We start from the raw sequence: 24,789 nt of genomic DNA on the forward strand, positions 1-24,789 counted from the left end.
CAGAACATCATTACAGGCTGTGTCTAGTAATGTTATTTTATACTGAAGCCCAAAGGTTACAAAAAGACTTTAGTCTTTGCCAAAAGAAAGTCACTTTTTCACCTGAAGCGCAGAAGGAATCAAATTCTTGCGGTGGTGCAAAATCTATGTATGTAAAGCTACTTTTAGAGTCATATTAGTAAAACGCCTGTCAAAAGTCAGGGGGAAGTCTGGTTTATAATAGGAAAGGGCGAATCTCAAATAAAATTTCCAGTTAGAGTGAAAATATATAGGCTGAAGCCATCAGCGGATGGTAGTAGCAATAAAGATCATTTGGGCTGCAAGAGCAATATCGTCTCCAGAGCGGTTTTTACAGACGGTGGCAATGGCACCTGAAGGACGCGTTTTACAGGTGAGTCCATGCACGAGTCAGCTCACACAGGGCTTCCTCACAGGAAAGGAGTTTATCACATGGAAAACAGCATTTTACCTGAGTGCAAAAGATGGCATTTAGCAAGATTTGGAATGGTGTACGTGAGGGTAGGAGCTGAAAGACACGATGTTTGAGAGTCATTTGCAGCTCCCGGAGAGGGGTGGGTGAGGGTGGGGGAATTGCTGCTCTCACCGAGGAGAGCTGGTGCCGACTGGCAGCGTCTCCTGGTTCCTGTTGACTTTCTGTGGGCACGTTTAACCTGTAATTTGGAAGAGGAAAATACAGTCTGGCACACATTCCTGAAGGGTTGCCAGTCCCAGATCTATCCATTGCATAGCCTGCCAGAATGGGAAAGATAAGTACCTTACAGACCAGTGTCCACAGCAACAGACACTGGAATTTTATTTTTTTAATACATATAAAATCCCAAAGACAATAATTACTTTTTTATTTTCCAATTTTATAATAGTAATAATGACCTTTAGGTCAGGAATTTTTAGCAGTTAATGACTGTCTGGCTTTTTCTTTGGTCCTTGGTTTCTCCAGCCAGTCATTAACAGTGAGAAAAGTGCCTTCTCCTGTGGACACTTTGGCTTAATCGTTACCTTTTCATGCTACAGAATGCACCAGCTGGGAAATAAGTGTCTCCTGTGCGAATGGATCCATGAGATGTGCCCTGGGTTTCATTTCTTTGAAAGAATATTCTGTGAGGGTGTGAGAGTTTACTGTAAAAGATGATTGACTAGTATCCACAGTCCTGAGAAAAGTTAGATCACTCTGAGGAATTGGGACTGAGGATGGTTTAAGGCCATAGATCTCAAAAGATGAAATCTTCAGAATTTATCTGTGTAATCTAGGTTCCCTTACTCTTGGTAACGGAGTGCTTCTCAATAATATATTGAGAAAAATATTTTCTTATCCATCTTCTAGGATCACACAGGAACAGGACTTTTTTTTTTGGTTTTTTTGTATTTTTATATGTAATCACTGTGATGCTGAAAGCACAGTGTGGTGACAGTGTCTCAAGAGTTAAAATTTATTTTAAAATACAGATGAGAACAACCCTCTGGAATGCTCCATCTGGATAGTAGATTCCCTCCTTCCAACCACCCTCTCTCTCAAAACACCTAGAAGCTGTACATGACTTTGTTCAAAGGAAAATACAGTTATACATGGAAATGGCTTTGTCATGCCTTGTATGATAAAAAATGCAAACCATGGAATGGAAGTGTCTTCTGACAACTCTACTGATCATATTCTTCATAAAAATTAGCCAGACTGTGAGTATATTGTGTGCCTGAACAAATATAAACCTTTGAACAGTCTTTAGTTCTTGTGCCTGTTAGCTGACCTCTTCTTTAACCTGTATAACTTCTAATGCCATTGTTCCGATACAGCGTTACCCAAAAAACTGTGAATATATCTTTCCTTCAAGGTATATTTGAGCTTGAAAACAATTGTGTAAGAAATGCACTACCTGGAGGACAAATAAATCCACAAGAAAACAATAGTTTTCTAAACCACATATTCAATGTGTAGGGATTCCTAGTAGTCCAATGTATGGTTACTGCTGAAGAGACAGGTGGTAGTGAAGCACCTCCACTGGGACAGTAAAAGAAAATGGGAATTTCTTCTTTAGCAGATTTAAAGTCAATATGGTGTCCTTTGAGAATTTGGTACTAAATATGCAATAATGTGAATGATGAGCCTAATTTTAATGTTTTGCTGGGGAAAGAGATTTGGCACCTGCCTAACTTTTATTGGAACTATTAGCTTTTCATTTTGTATCTTTAAGTGAAAACACAGAGTGCACATGAAAGCTGCGGACATCTGCTTTTGCTTGAATGCTTTTTTTACTTTTCAAGAAAAATAACACCAGCACAATATAAGTAGTGTTCCAAGAAAGAGCCACTCAGGAGTCCCACAAGGGCTGGGACTGTGTTTTGTGGTTTTTCCACTCTTGGAGTGACAGTATTACTTTCTCAGCTGAGGCTTCATTTGCATTTTGAAAGTACAACAATTTACTTCTCAGCAGGGCTGTGCTGTTTCTAAAAGGCTGAACTGGCTCGAGGATTTAAATCCAGTAAGGTTCCAGTAATTCCCTTTACAATGAGTTTTTAAATCTACACCTTTAAAATAGCTCTGCACCTTTAAACTTCAAGCTCAACTCTGTGTTAAAGCTGGCCAACCATTAGTAGAAATGGGAAATGTCCAAAAGACAGGAGTGACAAGTGACATTCACTGCTTTAATGGATTTTTCCTCAGCTTCACAGCTATTCTGTGCAGATTATTTATAGATTTTAAAGCCAGAAATTAACACTGTTCCTTGTAGGCAGAAGAAAAAATGTATGCAATCATTATTAATTCTTTAGCATTATAATGCCTTCTGGCTCAACGTGCGTGCAAGGGACCAAGAGTAAACATGCATTTATCATCCCGACCCTTATCTGTTCCCAAAAACGTCCTTCAGTGGAGAACTGTGAAACAGCCTGCCTAAAGGATTTGAGACCTTTTATTTTTTTGCTGCTGATGCAAAAATCTTCACAGTCTTTGCTATAACTGAATATTCAAACATAAAATATTGCAGACGCCAGTTTAGAGTGTTTTGCCCAAACAAATCAACCAACAAACCCACTATGATGCTAGCTGCTTCACATGACGCCTTTTGGTTTCCTTTCATCGGGACAAATTACCCAGCCATCCTTCGTACCCAAAGAGATCTCTTCCCTTCCAACTGAAACTAATTTTTGAGTCCTGACCTTCTCTTTGTTTCCTTTTATTTCTAGTTTTACCATTGCTCTGAGTTCCTTTCCCTGGACAGCAGCCTTACACACCCCTAATAGAATTCAGCTGTGGAGGGAATACAGTCCTGGCAGGAGGCAGTCTACCCAATCCTTCACTGGCCACTGAACTTAGTGGAACAAAATTGTCCTTCATGAAATTTTACCAGTGTCCATGGAGTAATTCCAGCAATCAGCCTGTCCTGTCATCTCTCTGCAGCTCCCTGTACCCCACTGTAACACAAGGTAGAGGAGACAGCAGTGATACAGCAGCTGGTATTGTTTGATCAGCAACACAATCCTTGCTGGAATTTCATTTCCCTTGCAGACTTGCTACTAGAATACATTTGTCATCCATACTTTGTAGCAGAGTTATATTTGCCTGTAATTACACACGAGTCTGGCAATACTTTATTGTTAACATAAAGTACTGCCATTTAAATCCCCAATCTTAAACTGGAGTATTTGCAAAACTCTGTAATTGCTAAAATAATAAAGCTGCCATTACTGTATGGGAAGTTTGCAGCTTGTTGGTGAAATACTTACATTGGCTTAACTACACCTGTATAGATTCCTTATGTTTTCGTGTGCTGTTTAAGATAGACAGACTTCTGCTGGGCACAACCAAAAGTTTCTGGCAGTGTCACAGAATGGCTGAGGTTGGGAGAGGCCTCAGGAGCTCACCTAATCCAGCTCCTGCTCAAGGGGTTGCCCAAGACCAAGTCCAGATGGTTTTGAGTTTCCAAAGACGGAAACTCCACCAGCTCTGGGAACCTGTGCCAGTGCTCAGTCAGAACCAAACTCCATGTTTTCCAGCTTGTGGTCTGAGCCCATGTAGGAGGAAGTTTATAAAAGATAACCAGGAAAAACAAGTGCAGTGTGGTTTTACTCAGTGCAATGGGCACAGATAGGACTGCAAATGCCCAGGGATATGAAAACCCACAAAGATGATATATTTTGGTTTCATTTTGTGTTGGTGTTTTGCAAACAAAAAAACTGGTGATGCCCCTCTCTCATACTCATTCTGTGATTTAATTTTTTTTTCCTATTTTTACATTAAATAATTCTCCCCATGTGATTGTCCTGTTCCTAAGTCTGGTTGGGTAAAACAGATCTCAGGACTAACAACAGCAGTATGAGTTTGCTCTGAACCATGAGCAATTTTGCCACATTACCTTTCATAGGGGAATCACAAAACATTCATACTTTGTATCTAAGAATCTCCAAAAGTTTGAGAATTCGTGATAAAACTTTTGCCATCTCTAAGACTTGTTCTGACACACCTGCACAGCATTTCTCAGCTCTCTGTGCTCTTTTGGGAGAGGACAAGGGAGCTTTGTGCTCCTCCAGCAACCCCCAGGGCACGGAATGATGGAGTGCAGGTGATTCTGCATTACCATGAGGACCTTCATGTAAAAGCTGATGCTCAAGTGCTGTTGCCAAGTGGCAGATGAGTGTGGGGTTCTGTGTGGTGTTGTCAGCCCAGGAAGGACCCACTCTCCTCACACAGGTCCCTCCTGGTTATGTCTATTTCCCCTTTTCCCTGTACTCGCTGGCTCTGCCCTGGCCCTCAAAACAAATCCCACTGTGTCACCCCTCTGTTTCTCCTCCAAAGGTGACCAGAGCAATGGAGCACCTCTCCAAGGAGGAAAGATTGAGAGAATCGGGATTGTTCAGCCTGGAGAAGGCTTCAGGGTGACCTTACTATGGTCTTGTAGCACCTGAAAGGGACTTAAGAGGAAAGATGAGGAGAGACTTATTACCAGAGCGTGTAGTGACAGGACAAAGGGGAAGAGCTTCAAATTGAAAGAGTGCGGGTTTACATTGGCTATCAGGAAAAAATTCTTTAGGGTGGTCAGGGTGGTTCAGGCTGTCCAGGGCAGTCATGGATTGCCCACCCCCGGAAGTGCTCAAGGCCAGGTTGGATGGAGAACTTGGTCCAGTGGAAGCTGTCCCTGTTCGGGGCAGCTGGCTGGAACGAGACGATCTTTAAGGCCTCTTCCACCACAAATCACTCCATGATTCTCTGGAACAAAGCCTCCTTCTGCGGCACACGTGTACGGAATTCTCAGCTTGGGGGCAAAAACACCTTCCCGAGGTCCTTCCTGGGGCCGAGCTCGGCCGGGGGTCGGGACGGGGGAGGCGGGACCCGTGTCCCCGGCGGAGGTGCCGGGGCAGTGCGGGCCGTGTGCCCCGCAGGGTGGCGGCAGGCAGGGCGGGGGGCCGTGAGGGGCAGAGAGGGGCGCTGTTTGTGTGAGGCGCTCTTTGCGGCGGGCCGGGGCCGAGTGGGGCGCTGTGGGCGGCGGGCACCGAGCGGGGCAGGGGCCGTACGGGGCCGAGCGGGGCGCTGTTTGCGGCGGGCACCGAGCGGGGCAGGGGCCGAGCGGGGCGCTGTGTACGGCGCTGTTTGCGGCGGGCACCGAGCGGGGCCGCGGCCGCTCCCGCTGCCCCCGCCCGGGCCCGCCCCGCTCGCGTCGCTCCGCGCTGGATTGCTCGCGCCTGGCCGGCGCCGTCTGGGGCCCGGCGGGCGGCGCGGCCAGGCCCGCTCAGCCGAGCGCAGAGGCGGCCGCAGGAACAATACGGCGGCGGGCGCGGAGCCGCGCGGCCGCCCCGCACCATGTACGCGTTCGTGCGGTTCCTGGAGGACAACGTGTGCTACGCGCTGCCCGTGTCCCGCGTGCGGGACTTCAGCCCCACCTCCCAGCAGGACTTCGACAACCAGAAGGTCTACACCGTGTACCGCAACCCCGAGGAGGCGGCGGACGAGGACGACGAGAGCCCCGGCGAGTGGGGCGACCGCCTGCTGCTGCACAAGGCCCAGATCCTGGCGCTGGCAGGTGAGGGCGGGCCGGGCCGCGGCGGGGGGGCGATGCCGCCCCCTCCCCGCTGAGGGAAGGAGGGAAGGGGGCGAGGGCCGGGGGTGGGGAGGGGCAGCTCCGAGCGGCCCCGGGTCCGGGGAGGGGGACCAAGGCTCGGTTTCCAAAATAACCGCGACCCACCCCGTGATGCCCCCCGCAGTACCCGGGGAGGGGAGCGGTGGAGACTGAAGAAAAAAAAGAAAAAAAAAAAAAGTTTAGGTTTTCGTCTACGGCTTATTTATAGTGCATGGAGTCATTTGTGTACCTTTGCAGTTGTTGCCAGTTTTGAGGGGTGCTGTTTTATGTCCGCTTTGTTAGTTTAAGTGACTTCACCAATTGGAAGGGAATAGTGGAACCAGACCTCCAGGTACTGCTCTTGTTAAACGTGGGCTTGCTGCGTTTGGTTTCTTTCGTGTTTAAAGATAACAGATGTCTCCCAGCTAAGGGGACCAATTCAAATATATACTAGGAAATAACCTCGTATTTTGGCCATCTGAAGGTGTGCAGCCCTGGCGAGATAGTGCTGTTAGTACATTGCTCCCAGATAGTGACTCTGGCAGAGTGTTTCCTTGAAGACTTTGTGTAAGTTCCCTCGCTGCCATAGTCATAGTTGACATGGAAAGGAAGTTTGGTGGTTATAGCAAATTGCTGGTTAGTGTGGACTTGCCCAATCGGCTTTTGAAAGAGTTTAATGACCATTTGAAATGTCAGTCTGGGCAGCAAAGAGGACACTGGGTTCTTATCCTGACTTTTTCAGTTTGGACGAAGTACTGGTTATGTCTATTTCCCCAAATATGGAATGGGCTAAAGAAACTCTTTTGTTTGGTGTTGAGCTCTTAGAAGGCAGTGCTGAGCTCTGATGTCTAAACAGAGTAACTTGGTGTTAAAGCCACCTAAAACTGATAATTTTCTAATTTCATTTTTAGAAGTTAGCTGTTCCTGAGCCCGTTTAGACTGGTGGTGGCCCAGTTTGTTCCTGGCTCAGCCAGTGACTTTTGCCATTATCCTGTTTCTAGTATTGGCCATAAACAAATATCTCAAAAGAACCAAGAACATCCAAACATCAGTTCCCTGCAAAGCTTTTCCAGTTTCTGAGTATTTGCAACTCCAGAAGTTCAGGAGAACTAGTTAGGCAGAGGAGTGGATTCTCCTGGTAAGTTTTTATTGTCCTGTGCCAGCTCATGTTTTGGCTGTCCTGTCTGTAGCAGAGGAGTGTATGTGAAGTGTTTCTTGCAGGTTCCCTGTCAGATCCATGGAAGACAACAATTCCAGTGTCCAGGGTTTGCATGGCCTCTTCCTACAGGCAGCATCCCGTTGCACTTCACCTTCCTCTGTCCCACTGGGGACCTGCAGCAGCAGTGCCCTTTCAGTTCCTCCTCTCTGTCTCAACACAGCTGAAGTGCTCCAGAGAAATATTTGGAAATAGACTCTTTGCTCATATGTTGAGCCCACCAGGTTGCCTCAGTTTTCCAGCAGCAAGTGCTTATTTTTGCTAGTCCCTTGTTCCAGGCAGAGCCTGTGTCTGCCCAAGATGTGCCCTCCTGAATTTTTCTGTACAATTTCTCTTTGTTTCATGTATCTTGAACCAGAACAAACTGATATACACTGTTTCCTTCAGAGAACAGGACTTGTTACCTGTATCAGTGATTTGCGCTAGTTGCTCTCCAGAGATTCTAATTTCTACAGGAAATTCTGCTCTTGAGCCAGGAACACAAGGAAACACACAGCTGTCTTTATTACAGCTCTCAAATCTCAATATATTCTGACTAGATCTGTGTTTTGCATTCTTGGAAAACTTCTCACTTGTACTCCAAATGAGTCTTTACTTCTTTACTTCTTCCACCCTGTTCCATGTAAGGATACCTTAGGTGAATTCAACAGAAGTCATATACCAAGGGTCACTTCTAAGGTTGTCATTTCTCCCCAGAATGTTAATACTGGTGTTTGTTTTTATTGTGGTTAAAAACCTTGGACAGAAAACGTGGTCTTCCATGAAGACATCATAGCACAATTCTTGCTTTATAGTGACCAACTCAGATCATGACAAGTTTTTGTGGCAAACATTGCAAGTGTAATGTTATACAAACTGCTTATTTAGTTTAAAATCATTTTGCAAGTCTGCAGTAACGTTTCACAAACCAGTACAGAACTTCTAATTCCAAAGGTTTTCAGCCTATCTTAGTAATAAGGTAAATAATGTTTATGAAGTTGCTTTTATATTTAAAATATGGGTAGTTGATTTTTGAATTTTTTGGAAGGAACCCTTAACTGCTCAAACCATACATTGATGACTTTAAGGGTTTACTGCTTTGGTCCAAGAATTCCCCTCTAGGAAGGGGTGTCAGGATCAAAGTTATGCTGCAGATATTAAATTGAATAGACAACCAGAAAGAATAAGAGGGGGAAATGTTTTTTTTTGAGCCTGCAAAGTGTTCTTTTACAGTTTGAATGGTGACCAATTTTCTTGCATGTAAAGCTGCTCAAATAAGCAAAGTTCTAGCTTTTTATATATATTTTCCTGATCAAACACTGTCCATGCAGTGGAAATTAGACATAGTTTGATAAAAAGATCCATTTGTTTTTCCTTTCTAGCAATTTGAAGAAAAGAAGGAAAGAAAGAACACAGATATAAGACACATAGTAATATTTTTTTTCTTTTGAAAAGGGTTTTCCTTTCCTATTAAGTCTAAACAAATTTTGATGCCTTTCAAACATTACTCTTGTAATGTAGGAATTCACACAGGCCTAAATACAGGTTTATGCCCATAATGCAAAGCTTTATTGAAGCACTGGTTGTGTGAGGGGTTCATAAAACAATTGTCCTCTTTTGAGAGAGTCTAGAAGGAATTCTTTGATCATTTGTGCTGAGGTTGGATGGTTGGAAGCCAATGCAGTTGTGAGGGATATTGTTTCTGCAGGGCAGAGAGCGTTGCTGTAAAGGCGTCATAAGTTCAAAAAGGAAAAATAAAAGAGTGAAGTGTGTAGGGACATGCTCAGATCATCAGGTAATTGTGGGAGACTTGGTATGTTGTGAAGAAAAATGCTGTTGTCTTTTATTCTGTGGTGAGTAGTGTCATAGTGTTAGAGGAGAGCTGTAGATGAACTCTGAGCAGCTGTGCCTTCCCTTGTGTCCCTGTGTGCCTGATTGGGAGCTGCTGAGACTGCTGGGATGTGTTGGCCTGGGAACCTTCCACTTTATCAAAAATTAGCCAAAGACTAGGGCTCAAACCAGAAAGGTTGACCTGACTCAGATAGTTCTAGACCTTCCAGCCACAGGAAGCATATTAAAGTCAATGTCCTTGCCTTAACAAGTTCACCATTTGGCTAGCAGCAGCTGATGCTATGTACTAATAAAGGAATAATTTTCCTTGCCTCTTGAATGGAAGATGGAGCTCAGCAGACTGGAGTTTGACTACAGAGCAGTCTTGAGGTGACATTTGCTGGTCTGTCTTGTTGAGAATACAAAAATATCAGGCAGCTTTTCAGGAAGATCTTGGGTCTGTCTTCCTGATAATCTACACTCTTCCATTTTCTTCTTTTCTGTCCTCTCCTCAAAATGCTCCAAGGCTGTTTTTTCTGGTCCCTCTCCTTGATACACATATGCCACTTGCAACTTTTCCACACTTGTCTAATAGTCATTAGCAGAATGTTATCTCTGAGCATATGCATCTTATAGCAGCATGATCTTTAGATGATTCCATTGGAGCTTTTTCTTTCTTTTCTAGGTGATGAATATTAGGTGGAATGAATTGAGTTTCAGAGACTTCTAAAAGTTCCCTACTTCAGGCTATGTTTGTTAACAAGTTAATAATGACTGTCTTCTCCTAGGAGGTGTTCTTTCCTGACTACAGTAAATAATTGTGCTCTCTAGCTGCTGCCCTCAACATTTCCCACCCACACTTTCATAGCAAACATATCTCTGTCAGATTCTCACAGCAATTCCTTAGCTGCCCCAGCAAATGTGTTAATACCTGGTGCATCCCTATCCTTTCTTGCCCCTTTGTAAAATGTTATGCTCCACTTTTTATTGGAGTAGGTTATGTGATTTTTTTTGTTGTTGTTGTTTTAAGCAGCTCATGGTGAGATGTTACTGTGTATTTCAGAAGGATGTAAAATATCTGTTCATAGAAAGATTTTAGATGATTCTAGAGCTGAGTTTTGAGTAAGGTTGAGTGTGTTTCAACTTCTTAGTGTGAGTCCAAGCTTCTTTGCTATGGAAAGTTCATGGAGGAAAGACCCTTTGCAAATTTTTCACATGTTCCAGAATTTGACAATAAGAGATTTTAGATAATATCAAGAATATACAAAATTTAGGTCAGGAAGTTGTCTTGATGTGTAATACTTAAGTCCAAGCTTTTATTATTTTTGTAGTCTTGGGCTTCTCTGAGGATTTTCCTTCTTGCATCATTCAGCCTGGGTAGTACCTAAAGCCGGTCCTGGCTGTGGCCACTGTCTCCATGCTCCATCCCATGTTCCTGCATGCTCCATATGTCCCATTTCCTTTCCCAGGGCAGTCAGTGGGGTGAATGAACCATTGTGGTAGGGACAGCTGACTCTTTGTTCTGGGCCTGTCCCCTGCTGGGATGCATTGCTTGTATGGTGTGTGACAGAGACCTGGGGAGAAATGGCACCAGGAAAAATGTCAAAGCACCTGCAGGTTCTTCTCAGATGATCCCAAGGGTTGTTCTGATTAAAAAAGTGCCGGGAAGAGGTTGTGAGAAACCTCCCAGTACTGGTAGTGGTTCCTCACAGGCTCTTTTTAATTTGTTTGATTTTTCCTGGACTAGTTTGGGAGTACTTGGGATGAGCTGTTGTGTTGCTGCCCTTGAGCAGCAAGTCCAGCTGTCCCTAACGGTGGTGTCATCTCCTGTGCCTGTGCAGGTCTTGCCATGCCAAGGGCCCACTCCAGTTATTGAGAGAAACTAAGCCCAGCAGTTCAGGCAGTGCTGAAGTAACCTTGTTCAGAATAGCTTATTTTTCATTTTTTAAATTTTTACTCTGATATTTGACGTGCATGGCCTACTTTGTCACCCTTAGCTGATGTGCTACTGCTGTGTTTTTACCTTTTCAGCAGGTAAAAGAGATGGCTGGACACAGAGGTTTAGCAAATCATTTTCTGTAACAGAGTAACCAACTACTTCACACTCCTAAATATAGTCCTGAACCCAAGTGTGGCAGTATTCATGAAAAATATTTAAAGCTAAATTTCACACTCATTTTGTATTTGATCCATTTCTGGTTTATTTTTAACTCATGTAAGATGAAGAGTGGAGGAGTTTTTTCCCTTCTTCTATATTCTAGTGTAGGACCATCTCTGAGATATAAAGGACTTCCACAAAGGTACAATTTTGTGGGGTCTTTTTGGTGTCGTTTCTGTTTGTTCAGTGTTGAAGCCTTATTGTGGCACATTGACACAAAGCTAAATGGCAACAGCAAAAAAATTTTGGAATTTTTAAAACTGTAACTTCTAGGTAGTGATTTGGAGTAAGCCTAATGAGAGTGGTGATGTCATCAGCAGGCTAAAATGTCAGTAAAAATTGATTAAAAGGCTATGATTTATCTGTGCAAAAAGATTTTGGACGTATATTTAATTTCCTCATTTCCTGTATTACTCTGCTTATGCTGAATATACATTTTTTTGTTTGTTTGTCTTTAACCCTTCTCAACTGACCTGCTTGTTCCTCAGTCACGTTTCCTTTTTGCTGTACCTTAATAGTCAGAAATAATCTAATTTATTTTTGTGACATAAAGATATACAGGTGACCTACACTATTGTTGTTTTTCATAGTCTTAGTATTATGTTGCACCACTTAACATCACTTACACTTGTAAATGTTGTATAAGCTCAGCTAGCACACAATAAAAACATGAAATTCAGGATTTTAATAAAATCAACTTCAAAGATAGTATGGTTATGGTAGCTATGGTAACTAAAACTAATTAAAATATGCTAAAATTTGCAAGGGAGTGAAAAGGGAGAAAATGTAACTTAATGTTTTTGTTTTCATAATTTAACAGTAAAACATTTTTTCCAGTGTATTGCTTAAGTGCCAGTCAGTCGATTATTTGTGTTTTTTAAAGAATTCCTTTAAAAATAGTAGAGGCTGAACCACATTGTCATTTTTTGTATGGAAGCTGAAAAATGCATGAATCTACCCTCTGTTTCTATAGTAAGCATATTCCTTGGGCAGGGATGTTGTGGAGCCTTCCTGGAGTGTTCTCTGTAGGCTGCTGCTTTACCTGCTGGACAGCTCGTGGGCAGCATCTCCTTGGCTTTGTGTGATCATCAAATCATCACAGGGTTTGTTCCCAGTACAATTGTACAGTCTAATACAGATGGACTGGTGAGGGCAGGCAGATTGACAAATTATAGCTGTCATTGGGATTGATGATCTCTTTAAATGAGCTTTTGAACTTGTAAAGAAATACATAGCTTTTGCTATAAATATTTTTTGTAAAATATTTGTCATGTTCCAATTTTTGAAAAGTAATGCCCATAGCTGAGTTTCGTGTGTAGGTGCAGAGGGGAGATGTAAAGGATGGCATTTTCACATCCTGCTTGTTTTCAGGGTTTCTTTTAAATGTGATGGTAATGCTGTATTAGTGTACTTGTTTCAGAAAGGATTAAGAGAGTTGTTCTATAATAGCTGTAATCCTTTGTGTTTGACATGTGTAGAGTATTGTACAAATATTAACAAATCTGTACAACACTTCATGAGCTAGATGGGGACAGTAAGATGAAAAGTTTGAATTATTCAAGGTCACTATTTAAGTAAATATTGGATCCAGGATTAAAACTGTGCTCAGTGTTGTAGAGAGCCTTATTTCCTGTTTCTCAGAGTAGTCTTTTCATAACTTGATTGTCCAGCTCCATGTGTTTGTGCTGCAGCCAAGTTCTAGTATCACTGAAAGTTAAATGAAAGGGAGAGTTTCGCTGACAAAGAATAATGGCTGTTTTTTGTTGTATTAGTTTGAGCTGTGTTGCCTTTGGTTAATTATTTTTTATGAGACTGTATTCACTTCTGAACTGAAAAATAGATTTTATATTTATAATGGAAATTAAGGAAGAAAATACACGTAGGTTTTTCTTGCAGCAAAGTTCCTGGGCTGATACTCAAGACTGTGGATCTGAACAATCTGCTGATTAGTGAGCACATGCAAAAGGAGAATGTTACAAAATGATTGAGTGTCTTCATGAGCATTAGAACTTTGACTACAAATAGGTGGCCATATCAATAACTGTCACTCCTTCCAGAATTAGACTGGGTATCTCAGTTGTTCCACTGGAAGAAAAATTGCATTGAGACCTCAACATTATTTGCTTGCTAGTAGCTGGCATGGTAGGTTGTTTATTTAGTTTTAGTTTGTGAGAACAGCAGCAGGTCCATGCTTTGTGCTTTTACTTGTGTTACTGTATTAAATATTAATGAGCAAGAGCCAGACGTGATGTAGGACTTCAGAGAGGATTTAAGAGGTTTATATAATCTGTGCTCTGCTTCTGTAGGATTTTGGATCCTTAATATTTCTCTCCCTTCTTTAGTGCCTTTGTACGAAGCAGGTGTGGCTTTCTCTCCATCTTCAGTGAGCAGTCCTGGTTCGGGCTCCTGGCACATCATCCTTCTTACCCATCATCTCTAAACCTGTCAAGCAGTGGTTTAAGACCTTTTTATCTTGCCTTCCCCCAGTTTGATTAAGAAATATTTTCACCCTGTTTCCTATTCTTCAGACGTTATTGAAATTCACTTCACAAGATTTAGCAGCCTTTTGGGCCAGTTCCTCAAGTGCATGTCTTCACCTTCCTGTGCTTATCAGCCCTGCCTGTCACAGTGCTGCTTGATGTGTTGTTCTTCCCTGACTTCTTTGCTCACTCTTCTTTGTGCTCTGAAGACAACCTTCCAGTCACTCATTTGTGTGTTGCTGTCATTTTCTCTTTCTGGTGAAGTGCTGCAGAACTACTCAGTTCTTAAAATTTTGGGAGTCATACAAGCCCAGATGATGGCATCTCTCAGCTCTGCCTTTTTATTGCTAACTTTTCTCACATTTTCTGTCAGCTTCCCTTTCTGACACCCTTAGCAGAAATCTTTTTCAGCTTATGCTTAGGATGTCCCAGTGTATTTTCCTAGAATTTTTGTCCATTTGTCTTGAATTTGGAGTCAAGAGGAGGAATAATCTCATTTGTCATTCCTAACCCAAAATTTTGCTGTCTCTTACATACTTCTCATCTGCTTTGTTGCTTACACTCAGCTCTACCTTTATGTCCAACAAAATATACTTCTGAAATGCTTTCACTGTTCCCACTGTTTATTTCTGGAATATTTTTCTCTGTCCTTCCAACAAAGCTGTCCTCTAGTCTGCAAAAAAAAAAAAAAAAAAAGGAGCAAAACAATAGGGTAAATTTTACTATCCAAATCCTCAATTGACTGTGCCAGCACCTGGTTGACCCCACTTTTGCACTCTCCTCCCTTTTTTGGCTGCATTGATTTTGATGGCACCTGTCCTCTTCAAATAACTTCTGCGTTTCTGCTGCTGTCTGTTGGCCTGTGTTTGTTACTGTCATTCTCAGTTTCTTCTTTTGTAGTGGTCATAATCTCAGTGTACTCCTGTGAAGCACATTGCTTTGTATCCTGAATATCTTCTGAGCCTGCAGGATCATTATATTTTCTGAAATCTCATCTCTTCTTCATCTTCCAGTCCTCCTTTAATGTTTGCATTAAATTAGCTAAGAAAGTAATGTATAGTTCTTTTTTTTCCAGCTTCAAATAAGCTAGGTGGCTTTTAAAAAAAAAAATATTATTATTATCATGCTGTTTTCCTTCTCAGTCACAGCAGTACTGAATATTGTTTATTTGTGTGTAAGTGGCACTTAGGAATCCATGCCCTGTTGTGCTTGGTGTGTTTGTTTGGTTCTTATGCATCTCTTGCTTTTCCTGATCTGTAACCAGTGCACAGCCTGCCCAGGCAGGTGATCTTACCTTCTCTGTAGAAGCAACCTGGCTGAATCAGTCCCAAACCAGTTCAGTGCAGCAGTGTGTGGGGAATCTTGTGCAGGTGTTGTCCATATGTGCTGGGTACATGCCTGGAAATGGGAAGGCTGATGGTAAGTTTTTTCATCTGTCAGCATATCATTTTTCACAAGGAGTGGAATTTTTTTGAAGGCTTAGGGGAAGGACGAATTCTGTTCAAGGTTCTTTCATTTTATTATTCTAAGATTTATGGCATTGCCAAGCCCCTTCTTTGGACTGATACCAGACCTGCCATCTCTCATCCATTTGGAGTGCAGAGCTCTCTTCCTTTATTTTTCCAGCTTTCATTCCAAAGATGGAAAAAAATCAGCATTTGAACTCTTTTTTGGAGGGATTAGTTTGTTCAGTCCTTATTTCTAAATTAGAAAGTAAGGAATACTTTAAGGGGGCTTTGAGATTTTCATAGTTTTATTTTACATCGCACAATAGGGTTTTCAGTTTTAGAGCACTAACGTATTTCTCCTTGGATTTAACCAACTTCTCAGTTCCCTTCCCCTCTGGACTTGAAGCTGTTACCTTTTGGCTTGGATCCACCCATCCTGACACTGAAATGAGGGCCTCATTGAAGAAAGCATTCCAGGAACAGTTTATCCTTTGCTAGTTGATAGAGATTTTTAAATGCAGGGTTGCTTTTCTGGCTTTTCTTTCTTTGAGCACTGAGCTGAGGCCAAGTGTGTTCCCAGGCACTCTGGAATTCCTCAGCAGTTCACTTTTTCCTGACTGCCCGTTCCCGAAGGCTGGATGGGGAGAGACACTGTCATGTGCCCTGGCTCTTGAGCCCTGCGCCTCGGTACCAGAGGAGTTGATTGCCAAGATCTCTCCAAGTCTGACCTTTTCTTGGAGCGTGGTTATTTCAGAATGCTTTGCTCTTTATCTTGAATCACAGAATACCAGGTTCTCTGTGAACAAAAGCAATTTTTCCTAATTTACATGTGTCTTTCAGAATGTCCCTTCCTAAAGAACAGAGGGAATCCATTCTTGTATCCTGCATTCCACTCTGCATATTTTGTTATGAGTGCCTAATTAAGTATGTTAAGTACTAGTTCTCAGTAATTGATATCACTGAACCACTCATTGCATATCTAGGGAAAGCAATAGACACAACTTTATAACAAGCTGATCATAGCCACCTTGGGGAAGGTGTAATTTTTAACTTCTAGCAAGGTTTAAATGACTGGGAACAAAGTCCAGACAAATTATTTAGGTCGTTACAAAATGAGGCTCTGAGTTGCAATGCTTTTAGGCTGCCCTTCTCTCTCTTATGTAGCCTCAGGCACTGAGTTGGAGCTTGTACATATATTTGGTTCCTATTGTGGTTTTCTTCTGGCTCAAAATGACGTGTGTTGTTTTTTGCTTTTGTACCTGTCTTTTGTTTGCTGCCACAGCAAGAGACAGAGAATCCTAAGGAGAACTGCTAAAAATGCATATTCATGTTTCTTCTACCCTTCCCCCAGTCTCCACTCTCTCCCTCCCACCCCTTCCCAGATTCCATTAATATTTACAGAACAAGAGCCAGAACTCCAGCATTAATCTCAAATTCAGAATGAGATTTTTCTGGCTCTATCTGCAGCTAATGCAGAAGACAACAGAGGTTAGAAATGCACTTTAAAAAAAAAGAAAAAGAACAAAAGGCCTTTTCATATTCAACACACTGGATGGATTGTGTTAGGTATAAATAAGCTTTCAAAGACCACAGCATATGTAAAAAAATATTACATGTATTGTTGTTGGAAGGCAGAGGAACATTTATTTGCTTACTGAATGCATTGAAAGTTCCTGAGCTTTAACTTATATAAACTCATTGTTTCTTCAAATTTTCTGTGTGGAGAAAACAGTTCCTTTTTTCATCTTACTGGTTCATGTACAGATAAGCAGTAAAACCAAAAAGTCAAATGAGCAGAAAGAGAACTGTGTTGATAGTTACATGCCAGCAATGTACAAACTAAGCATTCATAAGGAGATGTCTAAACAAACTTCCAAACCATTGAAGTTTTGCAAACATAAATTTCATAAACAAACTGAAATTGAGTGGAGAGTGGAGAGAATGAAGAATTCAGATCATCTGCATTTGTTCTCTTTGACCCCAAACTAAGTATTTTCTTTCATTTTCGTTGTTCAGTGCGCAGAATGTATTATTAACCATTTTGAATTGACTTTAAAAGCCAAAATCAAAGATAAATATTACTGTTCTTCCAAATTGTTTTTGTTTCAATGTTGGTTTATTCACTGGGAAGTATTTGCCGACTTCTGTAGTCTGCAGAGGCACTTCCTCCTCTGTTACCCCTGTCCTTGATTGTTTCAAGAGTCACTTTTCCTTGCCATGGGGAGGATACCTTGTGTCCCTGTCCAGTTGCTGTGTGGTTCTGGCTCTGGTGACCTCAGTGAGTTGTCAGCAGACACATTTCTTAACTGTGTCAAGTAAGGGATTGTGTCCATCTGGTTGTGAGACCAAGGGTTATTTCAGAGGACAGAAGCTAATCTGAATTCTTCTAATGAAGAAGGAGGTCATCTGCATGTCCTGTGGAAGATGGTTTGGCAAAGCTATCTGGAGAAGCTGGCTCTGCATTATCCATGTTCTGTTCTTCTTCCAAGAAATTGAGAGAGCATATTTTAGCAAAGGATTCCTCAATCCATCCAATACCCCAAAATACATAAACACAGAAAATGTTGGTGGTTTTCTTTTTTTATTTTTTTGCCCTTTTCAATATGGATTCATTTATTCTTAAATTCCAAGAAAATACCAAAAGCCATCAGTCTATCCTTTAGTCTGGAAGTTTGTATTATTTGGTTTTTTGGGAAGGGCTCCCATATTTTCTTCTCATCTCTCTGGCATTAGAATTGGCTTATCTCACTTTTCTGATGAACCTACATTTTCCAGATAAATGAAAACATAGGGGTTTATTTTTCAAAACTGAAACAGTTGGATTGTCTTTTTGTTTTACTGGGATAAGCATCCACGATGCTCTGGGGAATGGAGAATGATCTAAAATAAGCCTAGCTGCTTTTTGTTGTTTATCTGTTTCTTTTTGCATCTGTCTTAGTATTTATTGCTACCATCTGCGTTTCATTTCAGGTTGTCTAATGTCTCATTCTGCATGTTCTTTGCCTGTTCTTTTTACATAGCCTTGGGCTGTAATATCACCATTTGCCTACAAGAGATCCATTTCTATCTGTAACAAAATGAATTGCATTCATCTGTGTAATTCATTTCTAATGAATGCCTTGCTCCTCATTAAACAGTGATTTACCTTTCTTTCCCTTTCCTACACTGTCAATATGAACCATTTTGAGGTCTTGTGGAGAGATGCTAATTTGAGAAAGCAAAAGTCAATGCACCTAAGCACTCATGGGGACCATCCTCCTTGCCACTTTCAAAAACATTCGTGGGACATGTTGCAGAATAAAATTTGCAGGTGGATCAGAAGACTCAAAATATTTTCCTGTTCATAAGCTCTCAGAGTACGAAGGCAGTGCTTAACAGTTTAAATGCAGTTCTCCTTGAAACTGCCAGGAGCAAATGAATCTTCTCAGACCTTTTCTGTTCTGCAAGAATTTTACCTATCACTGGCACATTTTGGGAGACTGTTCTCGTGCTTCACTGTCCTCTCTCTACCTTTTCAGGAATATTAAAATATTTTAAATGTATTTTCAGATTAATATTTTTAAATACCTAATTTTGAGATACATCAAAATGTTACAGACTTGAAAATAATTTATTTCAAATTTTTAACGAGATGCAAAGATTCATATAAATATTTATTGCCTTTGCCAATAGTATCTAAAGGAAAAGGATGAATTCAATTAATTAGTGAAATAGGGTTGCAGAGTAATTTTGTTACAGATTTTATTCTTATGCAACTTTTGTGTAATGCACTTTGAAGCTCTCCAGCAACATTCTCTTTTCCAGCCCTGCACTTTGCAGAACAGCAGAATCTGCCATGTGTGCAAATAGATCTGTGCTGCTGACAGATGATGGTTAGAGTATGGGATGAATTACCAAGTTTATTTTCACTTTAACCCTAAGCAGAGTTTGAACTGCAGCAATGGATTATGAGTATGAAAATACCATTGGTAAACATAATTTAGAGCAATGCAGGAAGTTTTATCTATAGCCTCTTCAGCTCTTACTTTGGTGCTGTTACAAGCCAGTCATCAACACTTTTGATCACTTGAATTTAGCTTGGCATTTTTCTGTATTTATTAGTGTGTTGGGCCAGCCTGATCCCCAGCTGAAACTCTAGAATTGCCAGTGGGCATCAGTGGATTTACACCATGGACTAATTTGATCATGGTATTATGAGGGGATTGGAGCATGGGAGGTTGGGTTTTTGTAACTGGTCTTGCCTAAGTCATGTAGTATTTGGAAGTAAGAACACTGATTAATGTAACAAAACCTTACTTTTAATATACGTTTTAGAGGACAAAACTGACCTTGAGAACAGTGTGATGCAGAAGAAAATTAAAATCCCCAAACTCTCTCTCAATCACATAGAAGAAGCTGGGGAAGTTACAGATTATGGGGAAGAAGATGTGGAGCTTAGACACAGTAAGGTACTGAAGTCTTTCTGGTTTTTTTTCCCTCCTCTCCTTTTTTTATCTTTTTTGTAAGTGCTTGGGGCATATATGAATATCCTAGCTTAAGAATTCCGGGCTTGCTTTTGATCCCCTTAAAACAGTGTGTTTGGTGAAATTGGGTCACATTGTGTGTGGGGGTGGGGTATGGGTTTTCAAAACCTGATTTAAGTGCAATCAGACGTTTTCCTGTGTATACTGTCTGCACAGTGTAACTGCCACCTGGGACTGATGCAACAATGCTCTTCCACTTTGGCTCAAAATGCTTTAAAAGTCACCAGTACTCAGCTGTACCAGCTGTTTTTGGTGGCACTTGTGACATTCCTCACTGCTTGTTTGGAATTGGGAAGGGTGCTTTGAGACTGCCCAAGTACAGCTATGACTGAGACGGAGAATTGACAGGACTGAATCCCTCCATTATAACTCCCAGTTGCCTTTTTTGGTTCAAATGCCAGAAACCCACTATGGAAATATATTTATTTTTTAATATCAAATTATTTCTTTAAAAGTCTGCCAACCTTCAGAATATGATACTGCCCTATGGCTTCATGTGTTTTGCAGCTGCAGGAGTGGTATTAGTACATTTCCTTGTGGTGGGCCAACTTTTTTTTAATTGTTAATTTTTTTTAGAAGATGAATGCAGCAGGTGTAACATCAAATAACTTTGTTTTCTGCCACATTACTCATGGATTGTGGTATGGGAATTTGATAGTGTCAGCTTCTCACCTCTATTCTATGAGCTGCATTTGCTTTCCTTGCAGTTGCTTGGAAATTCAAATGCCTTTTCCTATTTGGCCAGTAAAACTTAGTGACTTTACGTGTACTGTCACATTAAATCCCACTATCCAGGCCCCAGGAAAGTGGTGTGATTCAATTTGTAGGGCTTGTGCAGATGACTGAAGGTAAAATTCCACTGAGAGTTCCCAGGTCCTGAAGCCTCTGCAATGCAGTACTAATATAGAAGGAATCAGTTGATAAGGAAGATGAGGCTGGATGATATATTCTGTCTCCAGCTTCAGTGTTTTCAAATCTCTTTCAGTGTTTGCTGATAGTGTTAACTCAGTCGCTCGCATCGGGCAGTTGGGTGAACGGGCTGTAGGGATAGTCAGTGAAGGTTTTGTCTCCCAAAGTGTGGGAAGGACAAGCCCTCAGTTCACAGAACAGCTTTGTGCCTGTGCTGCTTTCACCTCTGATGTCGTCACAGGTGACAAACGGAGCACACAGTTCGTTCTTTCTCTTGCTTATCAGAAAATCAATTGCTGTCAGAAATCTGAATGTTAAGGGTAAACTTTAAAGAGATCTAGATCAACTTTTTCAAAAAGAAATTAATGATACGGAATCAAGTGACCTGTATACACTGCCTTTGTAAGTGTTGCACAAATACAGGAAGGCCTTTAACTGCCTCAGAAGTTTGTACATGCATTTATAGCTGAGTTACAGCTGCATGTTAGTTGTGCTGCATATTATATCCATAAGAACCTGTTAGGCAAAATATTTTTACAGACTGGCTTTGTCTTATTGTTTTGGAAGAAAAGAATATTAACAGTTCCCAAGACTCTTCTGATTTATTTGTTTTTTGATTGTAACGTGCAGAGACAAGATGGGAGGAAACAAAGTGAAGGTACACACAAAAGCATTGAAGCAGTTGTTGCTCGCCTTGAAAAACAGAACGGGATGAGTCTCAGTAATACTTCCAGCCCTGAGGAGGCTTTTATGGAGGCTACAGAAGGCATGAACAATATGGACGATGCTGTAGTTCCTCGGATTCTCTATGAGGAATTGCTGAGGAGTTACCAGCAGCAACAGGAAGAGATGAGACACATTCAACAGGAGCTTGAGAGAACACGGAGACAGCTTGTGCAACAGGCAAAGAAGCTAAAGGAGTATGGGGCACTCGTGTCAGAAATGAAAGAGCTCAGAGACTTGAACAGGAGGCTCCAGGATGTACTGCTCCTAAGACTAGGTAGTGGTAAGTGCCGGACTTAAGTGGGACAAGTTTGAATGAATTTTGCAGGTGTGATCAATAGTCATGGAAATGTATTTGAAGAATAGCAGTGGTTGTTAAACCGGACATTGAATGTTAAAAGGGTTTTCTGCTGTGGCTGTACAATATGTGTCGAATTTGTATGCTATGTACGTCTGGGGTTTTCTTTAAAAACTAGAGGTCTTTGTGCTGGTATGGCTGAATCAGAGTTCCATTTTAAGCAGCTGTATTATAAAGAGTCTCTGACCTTCCAATATATGCTGAAAAAGTTAATAAAGCATCATCTGCAAAATATACCAATATGTTCCAGTTTAAAAAAAAAAAAGAAAAGGTGCTGGAATGAATAGTTGGGCTAAAACTAATTTATCCTTTGCAGTTAGGGATTTTGTTTGTTGTTATGTGACTATGTTGCCTTCTATTTTCTGACCCCCCCTTCCCATTAGTAGCTTATTAGAATGTGATACATTCCTGAAGTTTTAGCAGTGGCTTTAAACAGCCATGCTATTTGAAAAACAATGGATTGTTAAAAGCATAATTAAAAAGGCTTTATATTAGTCTCCCGTTTATCAACACTTGTTGCAAAATGCAGGTTTTTGTAATTTGGATTTCAGTTTTAAATATCTTGGGTCAATTGCTCCTTTGTTTGGGTTTATAACAATTATTTAAGCATTATGTTGGAATAAATGGGAAAAAAGACAAAATAAAAAGTTCATCTTTTTCATTGAAGATGGTACCCTTGGAATACCTTCAAAAATTTGACTAATTACATTTATTTGCAATTAGAATGTGGTACTGCTGTGTTGAAGATTTGCTCGGTGACTGAAACTTGGTTGAAATCTATGCATCCAAACTTAGCATGCCATTCTTATGTCTGCCTTTGTTATCTGGAAACTTAATTTTTGCATGTCAGTTGGATATTGGCTCTTCTCCTGGACTGGAACGAGTGCATGCAATTTGCATGTGGGTCTGAGTTACCCTCACGTACAGAGCTGGACCTGGGAGAGCATGTGCCTGTGCTGTAGCATGTGTTCAGGTGTGCCCACACCCTTGGAGCCAGGTTCTTGGAGTGTCCCACAACCTAAACTGGGTGTCTGATTGTGAATGCTCATCATTGTTACACTGTGCACAATTAAAATGTCGTTACTTGCCATAAACATTCTAGTTAACTTTCTAAATAAAACTAAATAGGCAAGGTTGCCGCAGCCTGAAAAAGACGATGTGGTTGGCAGGAGATTCCACTGAGCTTTCTAAAATTTTCCTTGGATGGAAAGATGTTTCTTCATCTGCAAGTAGTTAGCTGGAATTTATGGGAATGGAGCACGAGCCAGATGTTGGTAGGCAATGGGGCTGAACAGCGTAAAGTACCAATTTAGTTGGTAGACTTTACAGCAGTTGGAGTGGTGAGACCAGCAGTGAAAAGAAGACAGCTACTGAAGTCTATCTCTTTTCTTTCACTTTAAGAAAAAGAAGATGCATTTTTTTTGCTTCAGCCAAATAAAGAGACCTTAAGAGAAAAAGAGAAAAAAGGAAAAAAAAAATGAAAGAGGAAAAGAAACCCTGGGGAAAAAGTACTGAATCTTCTCTAAATATTGGGCATGCATTTCTATTGTATGTATCAGTATGACAACTGAAAACAAATCTCAATTACGTTGAAGACAAGCTCTTTAAATTTAATCTCATACCTGGAAAAATATCAGCTATACAACACTTCCAAAAACAATTCTTTGTTAATATTACTTGTAAGGAACATTGGATGGTAAAGGTGGAATTTGGCCCTGCTGGCTTTGTCCTTCACAGGGTTTGAATTTCCTAAGACTCAGTGTATTAACTGTTGCTTACTCTGTTGTTTTTCCTTTTAGCCTCATTCACAGCAGAGAAACAACCATGTTCTAGAAAGATCAATACAAAACTTATGAATAATTAGCAAGGGAGACATCTTCAGCATGTTCTAAATTAGAGAGTCTGATGACAGTATGAAAAAGTGCTACTTTTAATCAAGAATAGATACGTAAAGACTTTTTTAGTCTTCCTTACTTTTCCAGCTTATAAATGAGGTATGTTTGGGTATGTGAATAATCTCTGAAAATTATTCTGAAAATAAATTACATCCTGAATTCATCTGCAGTTGCAGTGATCTCTTAAACCTAGAGTTTCAAATTACATGTAATTTATGTTACACTGCACTTCTAGCAGGCTGGACTTAATGCAAACTAATTGCATTTCTGTTTCACCTTAGAGACTTGTGATTTCTTTGCATGAGATGACAGCTGGTTTGTGCTGATGAATTGCAGCTGTGGGAAATGCTTGCCTGTTGCCATTTTAAACTTGCAGATCAAATATAGAACAGTCTCTTGAGCTAACGTGCAGTCAAGTAGTCAGTCTCCTAATTTCCCATCAACATGCTGAATTCAGTGAGGATCTGGAAGTCAATGCATTGTACTTGAGACTTAGGCATTCAGCTCTGCTACTAAACTGGAGCCACTTTTGTGGCAGGAGTGAGGAGGTTCATCTTCCTCATGGTGACACCAAATTGCTCTTTGTCACAAAAGGGCCTTAGAGGCAGCTGTGGCAAACTACAGCAGTGAAATCAGTACTGATCCATGGAGAAATGCCTAATATCATCTTTATGATTTTAGTATATTATTTCCAGGCACATGTCTTTGTGGAGGAGGCAGGCATTTCACCAGGGCTCTAGGGACCAGAGGAGTGGAAAAATGGGATGACTGTTGTAGAAAAGGTTATGGTGTCCCTCTTGAGCTCCTGGAATAATGTGTGCAGCCTCTTGCCTTGCCCATGTGGGGAGCTGGAAGCCTTACAGCTGTAGGCCTTTGCAGTTTGTTTTGTTGCACCTGAAAACACACCTAATTGGCCCTCTTTTTATCAATAGAGAGTAAGATAATTTAAATAATTAGATAACTGACTCTCCCCTGTAGGGACTTTTAATAGCCCTTGGATTGCAAAAGAACTTCAATAACTTCTTTAAAAATAGCTGTCTCACAGGCAAGATCTGTACCATTTCCTGTGGCTGGAAATATGGTCAGAAGTACTGAAGTTCTGTAGGGATAATGCTTGGGTGTTTTTAGCTCCCTGATAATTTCTTCAATTTCATGTTAGGTTGCTGAGTATTCCTGTTGCTCCAAAGTCAGGTGGTATGTTCACA

General features: G+C 41.1%; 2 protein-coding genes across 3 annotated transcripts in view; both read left to right on the top strand.

The window, feature by feature from the left end:
- AGBL4 (AGBL carboxypeptidase 4) overlaps positions 1 to 24,789 on the top strand; it is an 870,267-nt gene that overhangs the window by 520,608 nt on the left and 324,870 nt on the right. The window lies entirely within an intron of this gene.
- Positions 5,717 to 24,789, top strand: part of BEND5 (BEN domain containing 5) — a 30,842-nt gene continuing 11,769 nt past the window's right edge. Inside the window, exons 1-3 of one of the 2 annotated variants that reach the window (XM_059853860.1) lie at positions 5,717 to 6,029; positions 19,491 to 19,624; positions 21,239 to 21,608. In XM_059853860.1, the coding sequence (XP_059709843.1) occupies positions 5,810 to 6,029; positions 19,491 to 19,624; positions 21,239 to 21,608 (724 nt within the window). In that variant the 5' untranslated portion in view covers positions 5,717 to 5,809. Of the gene's footprint in view, positions 6,030 to 19,490; positions 19,625 to 21,238; positions 21,615 to 24,789 lie in introns of both variants that reach the window. The other variant, XM_059853859.1, reaches the window with a different exon arrangement.

Source organism: Haemorhous mexicanus, chromosome 9 (genome assembly GCF_027477595.1).
Source record: "Haemorhous mexicanus isolate bHaeMex1 chromosome 9, bHaeMex1.pri, whole genome shotgun sequence".
In the NCBI taxonomy this organism is placed as follows: Eukaryota; Metazoa; Chordata; class Aves; order Passeriformes; family Fringillidae; genus Haemorhous; species Haemorhous mexicanus.